General features: G+C 42.8%; 1 protein-coding gene across 1 annotated transcript in view; it reads left to right on the forward strand.

Annotated features, from left to right (window-relative positions):
- The window catches only part of St18 (ST18, C2H2C-type zinc finger), a 71,961-nt gene that overhangs the window by 44,749 nt on the left and 13,028 nt on the right, over positions 1 to 14,184 (forward strand). Inside the window, exons 12-17 of the mRNA XM_012515214.1 lie at positions 4,140 to 4,202; positions 4,811 to 4,879; positions 7,398 to 7,460; positions 7,555 to 7,635; positions 8,411 to 8,632; positions 12,288 to 12,376. Coding sequence (XP_012370668.1) covers positions 4,140 to 4,202; positions 4,811 to 4,879; positions 7,398 to 7,460; positions 7,555 to 7,635; positions 8,411 to 8,632; positions 12,288 to 12,376 — 587 coding nt within the window. The remainder of the gene's footprint in view (positions 1 to 4,139; positions 4,203 to 4,810; positions 4,880 to 7,397; positions 7,461 to 7,554; positions 7,636 to 8,410; positions 8,633 to 12,287; positions 12,377 to 14,184) is intronic.

The raw sequence follows: 14,184 nt of genomic DNA on the forward strand, positions 1-14,184 counted from the left end.
CCCACCCTCCTCTGCCCCCTGACACACCTCCAGCTCACCCAAAATGCGCCCTCCCTAGGGCCTCCCAGGGCCCTCTCTCTGCAGGGAGCCGCCCTCCGACTCACCTCCCGTCCCTCAGCTCTTCACTCAGATGCCCTTTATCCACGAGACTCTGGCTGCAGCAGTTGCTCGTCCTAGACCTGACACTCCACCCTCTTTCCAGGACCTTCTCTCATCAGCGTTTAGCACCATCCCCAGCGTGTCCCGTCGCCGGAGCCTTCACCTCCGTCTCCCCCACGGAGGCGATTGCAGATGGTCTTCGCCTTCTCTTCTCTACGCGGTGCTCAGCACCGGTGCTTGTTACGTGCTTTCTGCTCTTACTGCCCTCCAGGGGCCCAGAGCCTGGGATAGGGAGCCCGTCGCAGTGCCGGTGCCGGGTACAGGGCCGCAGAGGGCACGCGTCCGGGAGGGTATTCTTAGTCCAGCCTCGGGGAGTCGGTGCCACCATGTGCACCTGGTGCTTGGTGTCGGGCGCGTGCCCTCTGCACGCTGCGCTCCAGCTTCCACCAGACCTCGAGTGTTTGCAAGTGGCCACGAGTGTGAGCCACACGCTTCTTCCCACGCCGACGTGCAATCTTTGTGTGGCCTCTCTTTCCACAAGATATTTTTTAAATATCTTCAAAACCAGAAAATTTTTATTTTTTTAAAATTAGATCATTGGAAATTGCCCAGTTATTGTGGACTAAATATCATGTAAAAGATTATTAGGAGGCGATTCTATTTTGAATGATAAAAATGCAGCATAATTTGAAAAAGTCCTAAGAATTTGAACAATTGGCGCGTAGTGGTATGTTCTCAAGCAGAGACCTCCGACGTCACACGCGTTACAGACAAGATCCTCACCCCAGCCTGGGATGGTTATCGCTCATTCATGTGTATTTATGTTAATATATGTATTTAATATATTTTAATGAATAATATTTAATATATTTAATAAACATTTAATATATTAACATATATTGTTGCCATATAACACATTACTATATATTAATATATAACATAATATGTTACCATAACTGTTATATTTATTTTGTAAAAGTGACACTTTTATGGTGATACTCTTGTCCTCATGAGTTACTTTATTTTTATTTATTTTTTATTTTTTGTGGTACTGGGGATTGAACTCAGGACCTTGCACTTGCCAGGCAAGCACTTATTCTACTGAGCTATCTCCCCAGCCCTATTTTTTAATAGATAGTTATGCTTTGCTTACCAGAAACTGCTTGGTAAGAACGTTTTCTTTTGTCAGCCATACTACAATTTGTGTAGTGTCCATGCGCTACTTACTGAAGAAACTAACTACTTTTCCTCCTTTAATTTTGACGTAGTTTCTTTCCTTGGCACTGGGGCTGGAGCCCGGGACTCTGCCGCGGGGCTACCTCGCTCTTCCTTTAATTTTGGCGTTTCCACCGTCCAACCCTTATTCGCACATATACAGATTTTCACTGTAGATTTGGAATTAAATCTAGCTATCTGAATTCTAAACAGAAACTTTTGATGTTACTGTGTTACCAATTCTTTGGGTTTTGACCATTTTCTATCAATGAAATTGTAACAAATTTTCAGCTAAACAAGTGTACATTTTTATTATATTCATAGGAAACTTTCTATGGCTCATTTTTAAATTATTGCAACTTCTTTACCTGCTTTGGGCACGTGAATAGAAATAATTAAGAACAGAAAATAGAATAGAATAGAATAGAAAGTAAAATAAAAGAAGTGCATTTAGGGAACGCTAGGTGGCGATGTGTTACACCAAAGCTGGAAATGCAAGCAATTAAAACAAATCTCTCACCTCTAAATATTCCAGTTTTGTGATGTTCAGATAAGATTTTTTTTTCTGCATTTAATCTGGCACTATCAAGATAACTCAGCTCTAAATTAATCACTATTACTATTTTCTTTAATGTGGTGCATATGATCCACCCTTTCCTTTGTGATGTCCTATCCAGAAAAAGGGACAAAAGAATTAGACGACGCAACTTAGATCAAGGCTTGAACATCTGACACCTCTTCACCATTTTCATGGCCCTAGCTTTTCAGATTACCTGAAAATGATTGTAAAATAGCTCACAGGAAAAAAGACTACTTAAAAAGTGACAATTTTGAAACTATTGGAATGTTCATCACCTCACATGTCCCTTTGAAAGGCTGAATTCTGTGTTCTGCATGGGCACATTCGCTCTCGCTCTAGGAAGGCTGTCAGAGAGAATCAGACATGGGAGTGACGTTGCTGTTAGTCCCTTGGCTCCCAACACTGCTGCAAATAGCGCTGAGTAGGCCGCGTGGATCTGCGCACTCCCACTGGGTGACTTTCCAACAGCCTCATAGAAAATCAAAGCCCGAAGACCCAGAGTGTCTACTCGTGGAAGAAAAGCAGCTCAGGAGAACTATTTTTTAAAATATGCAAGGAGCCCAGGACAGGGCCAGTTTCTGGGATGCAGTGCAGCACAGGGGCTCCGCTGGGCGCACGCCTCTGACAGATGGCCTGGAAGGCAATTCTTAGTCTGACTGGGGATGAAGGACTCTGTTTCTTGGGTTACACACGTGTCTGGCAGCAGTCCTGTCACTGGAGCACAATGCCCAAGATCCACAGTTTAAAACAGGAGACATGTAATTATGCTCGAGGTATCAGGGGATTCGGTCCACGGTTATCATGGTGGAACTGCAGGGCACAGCGGAGAAGTTCAAGTCGTGAAGCAGGAAAAGTGCCAGAGAGGAGGGGCCCGGGGCCGAGTATGCCCAGCCCATCCCTCCAGGACACACCCGGACACACCCCAAAGTGTGCCGAGGAACCCCCTTAGTGGCTCCCATACCAATCAAGCTGTGAAGCGGGATGCAGTGAAGCGGGACTAGCACCGCAGCTTCGGGTGAAGTTGCTTCAGAGTGTACTAGCTGAGCTTCTTGCCTACTTCTGGCCTGCCAGCAACTTTCCCACCTAAAATACTCATTTTCACTGGAGTCAAAGATTTTTCTTTTGGGGGGGCATTGATATCTTTTTTTTAAATTAATTTTATTGAGAAAGAAATAGCAATGACACAGTTTTGAAACAGGTCAGTAGGATGGTTACAATAATTAATACATTGCATATTGTTGTCTTTGTAGTAGTTATTCAGAGGACCATATGCAGACATGAAATCTTGTCTAAACCCTATCAGTACAAATCTCTCTTCTCAATGAACTAAAAGAAAGTAACTGTATATCTAACCTGACTAATTTGTATATACAAATATATATATATTTTTTCACTACAAAATGGTCCTCCATTTATATCCCCCTTGTCAGGTACAAAAGTTACGTTTTTTGTCATATAGGTCTTGCTTTATCTTGGTCTTAACCATCCAACAGAACAGTACAAACACAGAAAAGTATAAAACATGAAGCCATATTAATATTCTGAGCTGTAAAAGCCTCAAGTCAACAACTTCTGACATTGCCAGTCCTGCAGATAACCCACTAGTATTATGGTCTCCTGTACTATATTGGATTATTTTGCTGAATTCACACACCTACAGAATTAGAATGGCCATGGGATACTCTTCTTTTCTACTGGTGGTATCTAGAATGTCTCTGAAGTGAAGCTAAGTTGGGCATGTGTAGCAGCTCCTTGCAATGAATGTGATCACTATGTACTGCCAACATGCGTTAATAAAAATGCACGTTCATTAAGTTATGAGGTTGCTCAAAACCTTAGAAAATTGTCATTCTTCGATCCATCGTAAAATTGCTGCAAGTCCTCTTAAGATCTGCTGTCATAGTAAAGCACGCATTTCCAATGTTTTTTTTTATAACATTGGTACTTTCAAAGAAATGCAACACTGTCAATTATTGACCCACAAAATATCTAAGACATACGTGTTAGCATCACTTAAATTATTTGAAGCAGAAAATTGGATATTAAACAGGCAGCTAAGGAAGCTCTTCCATGTGCTGTGTTTCTTAGCCTCTTAGCTAGTCTACCGGTAAAGCCGATGCCAACCCTCAATGTGGCAGCTTCTGCGTGTTGTGCGGTGTCAGCTTATCTTAGGGAAGATCTACGTCCCAGTCTAGGAACCTGCAAAGTGCGCCTGACGCTAATGGTGTGCTTCTCTGTCCATCAGCTGCCCAACACCGGGATGCGACGGCAGTGGCCACGTCACTGGGAACTACGCATCTCACCGCAGGTACCTGTGCCCAGGGCAAGTCTGCACTGCCTCGTGCTGTTGTTACCTTCACCCTTCCTTGGCCTGGAATGGCTGCTAGAGCAGATCCCAAAGCTGGAGTCCATTTTGGGCTTTGGTCCTGTCTAGCTTCCCGTGAGGACCCAGAAGGACCGGGGCACGAGCCTTCACCGTGTGGGAATGGCGCCTTTGCCCCAGACACTACCGTAGAGCGGTTCTGCAGTGGGAAGGCTGTGACGACGCCTTCCCATCTTCCTTCTTCTCGCTCTGATTAGCTTCCTTCAGGGAGCCGGTGGAAGCTGCTATGCTTCCCTCACCTGATGCTGCTGTGGGCATGCACGGGGCCCGCAGTCACCGGGCCACGAATTCTGGAGGTGGAGTGTTTCACTGAATGAAACCACTCAGCTGACTAGCAGCAAATCTCAGCATGGCAGAAATAATTGCAGCACCACAAGTGTGGGCTCAGAGTCGCACAGCCCAAACCAGACCCTGACTTTTGTCCCCAGCTCCCAGTAGCTAGTAATTTAGTGCGAGACACACTCACGCTGCCATCTGCACCCGATTGGCACATGTCAGTACTGTACTTTTTCTCCTTTCCCCTCCCTTTGTAGTGTTTCCGGATGTCCGCTAGCAGACAAGACTCTGAAGTCCCTCATGGCTGCCAACTCTCAGGAGCTTAAGTAAGTGTCGGAGGCGGAACCTGGACCTCCAGGCCTTCCTTCTCCTGGTGGGGGACCCTTGTCATTCAGCATCATTGCGACCAACGAGGAGCAAGCTACACTGCACTAAATGCAACAAGGCATCTTTCATGAGGAAGCTCAATGACAGCAAAACATTGTGATCTGGTTCATTTGCTTGCTTTGGAGGCCTTATACAGTATATTATAATAATGTTTAAAGGAAGGAAGTAATTACTAAATGCAGTATTTTTTTTCTGTTAATTCCAGACCTATGAACCAAGATAAAGCATTTCCATTACCTAATTTTGAACAAATTGTATGGTGTTTCACTTTCTGAGCCTTTAAAAGTCTTAAAACTATCTTTCACTTTTGGGTGCCAAACACAGTTGTGGTTCATTTCCACCCAGTCATGAGACCTCAGACTGGCAGATACGTTAACACTTATTATTTATTTTATTTTTCATTTTTATCTTTTTTTAGTCCACAATTTTCATTTGCTTGTTATCTCATTACATAGAGTATAAACCAGAACTTAAATCCATTGTATACCCTTGATAAAGAACCAACATAAAAGTTTGGAGTTTTACTACCAGAAACAGGAAAGAGAACTGTGAAGTGTGCATTTCTCATTTTCAAAGTGTTAACACAAGTTTCACTTTTGGAAATCATTTTATTGATGATCAACTTTTCTACACTGAAGCATAGGTAGTGATGAATAATTCACCAATTAAGCAGTGAATCTTATTTAATTATCTTAAATTTTCCTTTGCTACATCTTAATCATAGCTTAATTATAGCTATTGGCTCTCTCACTTATTTGCTCTAAATATTACTTCAAAACAGTAGATCAAGAGGCTGGCCTGATAGCCCAGTGGACTAAAGCGCCTGCTTTGGCAAAGTGCAGCAGAGTGCAGCGGCTGGGATTTGATCTCCAGCCTGCCGTGCTGCCCCCACCCCCGGGGCACACTGCGACAGGGATTGAGACGGGGCGTGGTGGCACATGCCTGTAATCCCAGCACTTGGAAGGCTGAAAACAGGAGGATCACTGCAAATCCAATATAGGTAGTGAGCCCCTGTACACCCTGTAGACCCTGTCCTAAATACAAACAAAACGAAGAATCAAACAGTGGATCATATATTGAAATCCTGTAGCCTGAGAGATCCTTGAACTATTGAACATTTGTGTTTAGTGCCAATGTCAAACAAGCAATATTTTGGGTTTTTTTATGCAAGACAAAAGACATTTTTTGGCCTCTTGCTTGGATAGTCAAGAAGAATCTCCTAAAAAGACCCCCAACCATTTGGCACACGTGTCTCCACAAGTATAATATGCCTGTAAAACAGGGTTTCACTAAAAGCCATTAATTGAGAAAGATAAGCACACAAGGTCTCCTCACCATAGAGAATATGCGTTGTCTGTAAACGGTTAAGTACTTACGCAGGTTTCTCCCATTAACTAGAAGCAAAGTATGATTTTCTATGTTATTCTGAACTTTTTGTGCCCATGGATTATTAGATACAAAAGTATCCCATAGAAGTTAATAGGGATTTTTGTACCAGGAATCGAACTCAGGACCTTACACTGCTAGGCAGGCACTGGGCCACTGAGCTACAGCGCCAGCAATAGAGATTAAATTTAAGTAAAAGGAGAGTGCTCAGAATTTCCTTTAGATTATTGCCTTTCTCAACTGGAACCCTCGTGTGGGTGGAGAGCTGAGTGATAAGCATAATGTGAAATAATAAATGAAGGTGACCTATACAAAAACCTTCAGAAAACAAATATTTTGGGATGGCCTCTTTGTATTTATACTGGAGATTTTTAATAAGCAATAAAAAGATGAATATCTTTATAGACTTGTTTTGAAGTGAACTTTGAAAGACATTCCTACACAACATTCCAAGTAGAAGTGTACTTATCTTCCTTTTTTATCTATCTATTCCAAATTTAATGCTTTATTGTCAGTAATAGTTAGGGGTAGATTGTCACAAAGACCAGCTAACCGAAGCCAGGGGCAGCAGAGAACAGGCGCAAATCCTTTGAGTTCTCTGATAATCATATTCAAGCGCCAGATCGCTTCTGTTCCCGTACACCACGGTGTTCATGTGAAATTGATGAATTATCAGGGTAGGACGGCATTATCAGAGAGATAAATTATTCATGGAGACAATCTGGAGAAGTGTTCTTGTTACATGAAAGATAAGAACTTCACATGATGGAGACAGAAGCCCAACAGTAAGTTGTGGGCTGATTTTCTAGTACTTTCCAATATAAGATTTAAAAAAAGAATGTATAATAGATAGCAACTAGTATTTTGTCTACCAAGCATCCCATAGCAGTTTCATATTTTAGATTTTTTCCCCCCAAAAATGGGTTCTTAACCAAAAGCTAATCATGTTTAAGCCGAAAGGAAAGGCAAAGAAAATTGCCACCAATGCAGCTGCTGGTTGTGTCCAGTTCCATCAGAACGTGTTGTGACCCCCTGACCTCACGACCCACACACTGTCCCTGTGTTTCCCAGGTGTCCAACCCCAGGCTGCGATGGTTCAGGTCACGTGACCGGAAATTACGCGTCCCACAGAAGGTAGGCCTCGCCGCGGGGAGGTGGAAGCCCTTATGCCAGCGTGCAGCGAGGTCACAAGATGTCGTGCCGGGGTCTTCTCTGTTCTATCTTTTAGCTTGTCAGGCTGCCCTCGTGCGAGGAAAGGCAGTGTTAAAATGACCCCTACGAAGGAAGAAAAAGAAGACCCTGAGCTTAAGTAAGTGCGTGACTGGAAGCGTCAGCGGCTGCTGTGTTATGCTGGCTGAGGGGGTGAAGCTGAGTTTGGGGTGCCGTAGAACCTGAGAGGAGACAGGCTGTATCCACCATCAGGCCCCTGATGGTTACCCTTTTTTGAGTTCTTTACAGAGAACGCAGCCTTTTGGAAGTGCTGTAGGATAACACAGATAGCAGTATTTCCCTGAGACTAGAATTCTACGTAAGGTGAAATTTTGCCTAAGTTGGATTTCTTCCAAGAAATACTCTACCAGGGTTTGTGTAACGCACACGGTATAGATGCAGAAATATAAATTTTTTTCTCTACAGCATTTCTAAATGCAGTATTTGAACATTTGCACACCAAAGCTGTAGTGCCCCAAGTGTGGCGCCACGGAGCACTGATCCACATAGTTCTCGTGTTATACTCCATGACTTTGTCCAAAAACAATGCAGTTTAGTGCTTACGTGAACAACTCTGAAGCTTAAATGTATAACTATGAACTTGACTCCAAAACTGCCTGGCAAATCAGCGAAGTCCTACAAACCTCATTTTTCCTACCTACAAAATGGGGTAACACCACTCTACCCAGTGCGTTTGCAGTGAATATTAGAAGAGGTAATTCATGGAAATTGCCCTGGGGCCCACTGTTACTATTGAAGCAATGCTGTTTTGCCACCCGTGAGAGCAACTCTAATTTCATGACTTGCCCGCTGGATAGTATGGGACTATTTCTGCCTGTTTCCCAGCTGGTGACATCTCCGCTGTGTCTCTCTAGATGTCCTGTAATAGGATGCGATGGCCAAGGTCACATATCAGGTAAATACACGTCACACCGGACTGCTTCAGGATGTCCCCTGGCCGCCAAGAGACAGAAGGAGAATCCTCTCAATGGGACTGCTCTCTCCTGGAAACTGAACAAGCAAGAACTGCCCCACTGTCCCCTGCCAGGCTGCAATGGGCTGGGCCATGTAAATAATGTTTTCGTCACGCACAGAAGGTAACATTTGTTTTTTGTCGTTTTGTTCTGCTGTTGTCATTGGGTGTCACCTGGATAGCTTTGAGGGTAGGGGGCTAAGCCCTCCTACATGTCATTAGTTACAGTGCTTTTGATAAAACACTGAACCTTGCTAAGTAGATATTTGACTCAACTAAGTAACAAAAAATGAGGTTCTAGTTCTGAAAATATCCTACATGGCTCTCAAGTGCTCTAGGGACTGTGCATTTGTGTGTGTGTGTTTTTGGTATTCTAAAATATTGTGTTTGCTGCTATTTTTAAATGAATATGGTTCTGTCTTTTGATGATCACTTCAGTTCCAAGTGGTGTTATCGGCTCTATTTTGGTATGTAATTGTAAACTCTCGCTGTACCTGTTTGTGTCATTCCCCCCACCTTCATGAATTGGCTGAGTTTCAGGCAAAAATTTCAGCAAAAATTATTTTGCTGCTAGAAGGATGTGACAGATCCACAGCAGCCGGAAGGCAAGAGACATCCTGACTACTAAGTAGAACAGGGGCAGAGGAGACCGGAAGGCCCCTCACAGCCTCGCAGACCTTTATCACTGAGTACTGTTTGTCTCAACCAAGGCCACAGTGGGCAGGAATCACTTGCTCCAGTCCTGGCTTCACATTCTACCTAAAGGATTCGTGCCTCTCCCATCTTTGAGCCCTTTATTTTCCTGTGAGTTGGTGTTCATCATTCTGGTTTAAACTTCAGTGATGCTGCACACTTATAATCTCAGCACTCTAGGAGAAGGAGGCAGTGAGATGGCAGATGTGAGCCCAGCCAGCATAGTTTAACAACTTAGTGAGAGCCTGTGTCAAAGTTTAAAAAAGTGTGTGAGAGTGCATTCTCAGGGTTATCAGTGTCACAGAATAAAAAATAAAACAGAGAAGCTTCAGGAAAATGTTGATGTTTTATTTATGAGCCCTGCACAAAGGAGTGAAGTTAGGGTACTTTGACAGTTCATTTCTAAGATAGAGACTAGTGGAATCAGAAAAGAAAGCCTTTCGAGAATGGCTCATTTCATGGTTGTCCTTGAAATGTGCCTATTAAGAAAATCTGAATCTTTCTTTCTTTATATTAGTTTTTTTGAGAAAGAAGTAGCAATGAGACAGTTTCAAAACAGGTTAGTAGGACAGTTACAATAATTAATACATTACATATTGTTGTCTTTGTAGTAGTTATTCATAGTACAAGATGCAGACGATATCTTGTCTAAACACTACTAGTTCAAAACTTTCTTCTCATTGAACTAAGAGAAAGTAGCTGTATATCTATGCTAACTACTTTGTATATACAGATATATATATTTTTTCACTACTGAATGGTCCTCCATTTATATCCCTTTTTTGTTTCCTTTTGTCAGAGATGGGCACTCCATTGCCATTCTGGTTTATTTTCCATGACAAGCTTGGATTCACCATTGCCTCGCAGTTTTATTTAGAATTTAAGGGCTGGGGAAATAGCTCAGCGGGTTAAGCACCTGCCTGGCAAGCACAAGGATCGGGGTTGGATCCTAGTACCACACGCTGTGCTACCCATCGAGTCTGAGTATGGTGGTGCACGCCTGTAATCCCAGTGCTGGGGAGGCTGAGACAGGAAGAGCACTACCAGTCTGAGCTTCCTAGTGATGCCCTATGCCAAATAAGTAAATAAATGAACATAAATAAATAGAATTTAGAGCATTATTTCATGTTCAGGAACAGAGGTCCTCATCCATGCGTGCCCTACACTGTGTCACCTACCATCTGTCTTATAAAGGCTGATGAAGAAATGGCTTCGCATTGCTTTCTCGTGCCTTAACAGAGCTGCAGATTGGGCAGAGTCATACAGGGCAAACTTTTCTGCCTTTTCAATATGGTATCCATACCCTGAAGGTTACAACCCTTAGCATGCCAAAGTCCAAGTTCAACAGGATAAAGAACTTTGAAATACTTTTCCTGCTCAGTTTTTTAAATTTAGCATTTGTTTTACCCAGTACCATAAAAATAAAATCAAACAAAATAAAATTTGTTTTATATCCAGAAGAATATAATTACACTGAAATATACCAAGTACCAAGTAGCATTTTTGAAATCAAAACCCTAACACTGTAACTTAGCTGTATACTTTGGTTCTAAGACATGTAATTGGAGACATCATGTAATTGCTTCATTAACTTTCACACGAGAGCTTATCAACCTAGAACTATGCTTCAAGTGGTCTAGACAAAGTAGAGCCATCTGGCCCAGGGGGTGAGGGGGGCTTTAAGGAAATGCTACTATCATCCATTAGTTTACAAACATCCTCACTACAGGACCTTTAAAACTCCACCTCACCAAGTACTCATTCTTCCCATCCGTGACCAAGTGCTGAGAACACACGTGTGACAATAAGATAAAATTGTGCCAACTCTCTAGAAAAGACTATAATCGTGAAGCTTATCTGAATCATGATCGATAGAAGCTTACAGAACAGAAGGCACTGTTCTGAGTTCAGTCTGTGTCTCTCATTTTTTTCCTTCCTGTATAAAATAATTCACCACTTGCCAAATCTGAACAAGCTACTTACTATCTATAATATTCCCTATTACTATGTATCAGGTGTTATATTATTGCTCATATTTTGTAGAACCTTAGTGTAACATAATTTACTCTTCTTTAAGAAAGACACTGACTCCCATTTATTAAGGGCTTTGCTCCAGAAATATTTTCTTCTATTGTACACAGCATCACAAACTTCAGGTCGACACGAGGGCTTTATGTGTGAAACTATATTTTAAATGGCTGATTATGGTCACTTTCATTCTCATCTAAAATTTGATTATGCAAAGACCACAAAAATGAAAAAGAATGAATGGCCACTCGGAGCAGCACAGCTGTCTGATCATAGCTGATGGAAACAAGGTCTTGTTCAATGTTGTTACTATCACATTCGTACAATTTACATAAAAGAGACGACATGAAAGGAAAGAAGCCTGCGGAAGAGCACGAGTGGTCAGTGAGCAGGGTGAGCAGTGCCACCGAGGAGAAGAGACGCTCCGGTGCTCTGCCTGCACACACGGCAGCAGCTTTCATTGTTCTCCTTTGGGGCTGGAGATATTTTTTTAAATGAAAAAAATGTTTCAGTGGTTAAAGAATTTAAATCATTCCCATATTCGGACTGAATTTGCCACAGGGAGAGTGGTGAAGGACTCTGGACTTCCGCTGAGTCATTATGTAAAGCGCAGACCACACTCTGGACGCGAACAGGAAGGCGAGGTTAGGCTTTCTTTTTCGTGGAATTCTGAGCAGTCAGGAGAAATCCTTATTCATCACCTACATGTACAATTTTCTATTTACAGAACATAAAGTGGCCACCACAAAAATGAGGGCACTTTTACAAGTGCAGCAGAGTAGCATCCGCTAACAAAGTGAATTAAATCATGGTAGTGTAGTAGCAATGAATATCTGTACTTCAATTCAAGGAAAAAAACACAGAAAACATTTTCCATTACTGGAGAGCCTTTTGCCTTTGGCTTAATAGGTATTTATTGGTTATTTTCTACAACAAGCCTATGGCTCATGGTATAATTAATACACAAAAACATCAATAATAGATAGTGAATGAAACTTTTTAATTTTTGTCATAAATAATATGCATTTCACATGTTAGTGTAAATTCTGTTTTCACAGCTTATCTGGATGTCCTCTCAATGCACAAGCTATCAAAAAGGGCAAGGTCTCTGAGGAACTAATGACCATCAAGCTCAAAGCCACCGGGGGTGAGTGCCTATTTCCACTGAAGCCTGGACATAGCTTTGCAAAAGTGCTGAGACTTAACACATGTACTGGAGGTGCTGCATGCTCCACATATGTGCTGCCTGCATGTGTGATTTTAACACACGAGAGGAAAGGTCTACTAAGATTTAAGCATCAACAAAAAAATTCATCTGAGAATCAGTTTCTTAGGGTTTTCACTTTTCTTCTTCCTCTTCCTCCTCCTTTTCCTCCTCCTCCTCTTCTTCCTCTTCGTCTTCTTCTTCTTTCGCAGTGCTAGAATTTGAACTCAGGACCTTAAATGCTAGACAACTGTACCTCTGAACCACACCCCCAGACCCCCTCCCTCCCTCTTTAATAAGAATCCCTAACAGAGAAATCAGGAGATAGTATTGTGGGGACACACAACAATTGTGTCTTTCAGTTTGGACAATGGTGTGTGTGTATGTGTGTGTGTGTGTGTGTGTGTGTATTTGTGTGTGTGAGCACATGCACATGTACATTCTTGGTGTAAGTTGCTCCTCAAACTTCAGGAACACAGTTTCTCACATGTATATATTAGAACCTTTAGGTACTGTTCTTCTGTACTCGAAAGAATATTTCCCAGTGATTCTGCCTGTGTTACACGCAGCCCCCGCTCTCCATGTCTTACACATCTCCCTAGGGCAAGTCCCTTTCCAAAGCTAAGCTACTAGTGCACAGTTTCTGGGTTCCAGTGTGGCTGTTCCCTGCATCACTGGTCCTTCGGTGCCTTTCTGCTTAGTGCTATCCCAGGCCCATCAGCGATCTCTCCACAGCTTGCGGGGCATCACGGCATGGCAACCACTTTGCCTCAGAAACCATATTTGATGTTGATGTCTTTGGCCCATGACTAAAAATTTTCTGTCTAGTTTTGTTTTTCATTTTGTTTTGGTACTGAGCATCAAACCCAAGGCCTTTTCCATGTCACTGCTCTGCTGTAGCTCCCAGCCCAAGCTGAGGACTTTCCGCAGCTGCCATCTGATTTCTCTGAAAGACTGATTCTTTCCTTTTAATGTGAGCATGAGGGGTTTCCCTTGTTTTTGAGGCAGGATCTCCCTGTGTTGTCTGTGTTGCACAGGCTGGCCTCGAACTCTTGAGTCTTCCTGGGCTTCTCTTGCCTCAGCCTCCAGGATAGCTGGCATAGGAGTTTTGTTTTGAAGATTTAAAAAGAAGGTATGCAGCATCTCAGAGAGGAGGGCCTCTCCAGTTTGCCCCTGTCACCTTGCTAAGCTCTTCATTTGGCCCTTTGGTGGGGACCTCTTGCCCCTTTCTGCTCCCTGTGATAAGCCAGGGAGAGTTATGCCCATGGGAGGAGGAATAAACCTTGTCCCCAGATGTTGGGACAAAGCCATTGTCCTCCAGGCTCTCCACCATCCAGACCTCAGCAAATGCCCTGTCCCCAACGCTTTTGCTGCTGCTTGGAAATACTCCAGAGTCCCCAAATGCCTGTCTGTTGTCATTAAAATTGGGACAATTTAATGTGCACTTATTTGTACATCCCCTTAATTCAAACAGTACTTAAAGGGCAAGAGTGTGAAGCTACAGAAAAGAAAGCTATTTAAAAATTAATTCAAACAAGTACAGAGGAAAATCAACAGAAAGAAGGCAAGACAGGAGAAGTCCGGGGACTACCAAAAAATGTGCAGCCCACTCCATTTCCCGCCCAGTAAATAAGACCTCAAATCTGACCTCACTTTTAGAAGTCAAAGCAAGAGGAGTATAATTGCTCCTGAATCACACTGTAGGAAGTAAATTCACAGCAAACAAGTCTCTTTCTAGAACTGACTGCATG

The sequence above is a fragment of the Octodon degus genome, unplaced genomic scaffold (genome assembly GCF_000260255.1).
Source record: "Octodon degus isolate 3935 unplaced genomic scaffold, OctDeg1.0 scaffold00054, whole genome shotgun sequence".
Lineage (NCBI taxonomy): Eukaryota > Metazoa > Chordata > Mammalia > Rodentia > Octodontidae > Octodon > Octodon degus.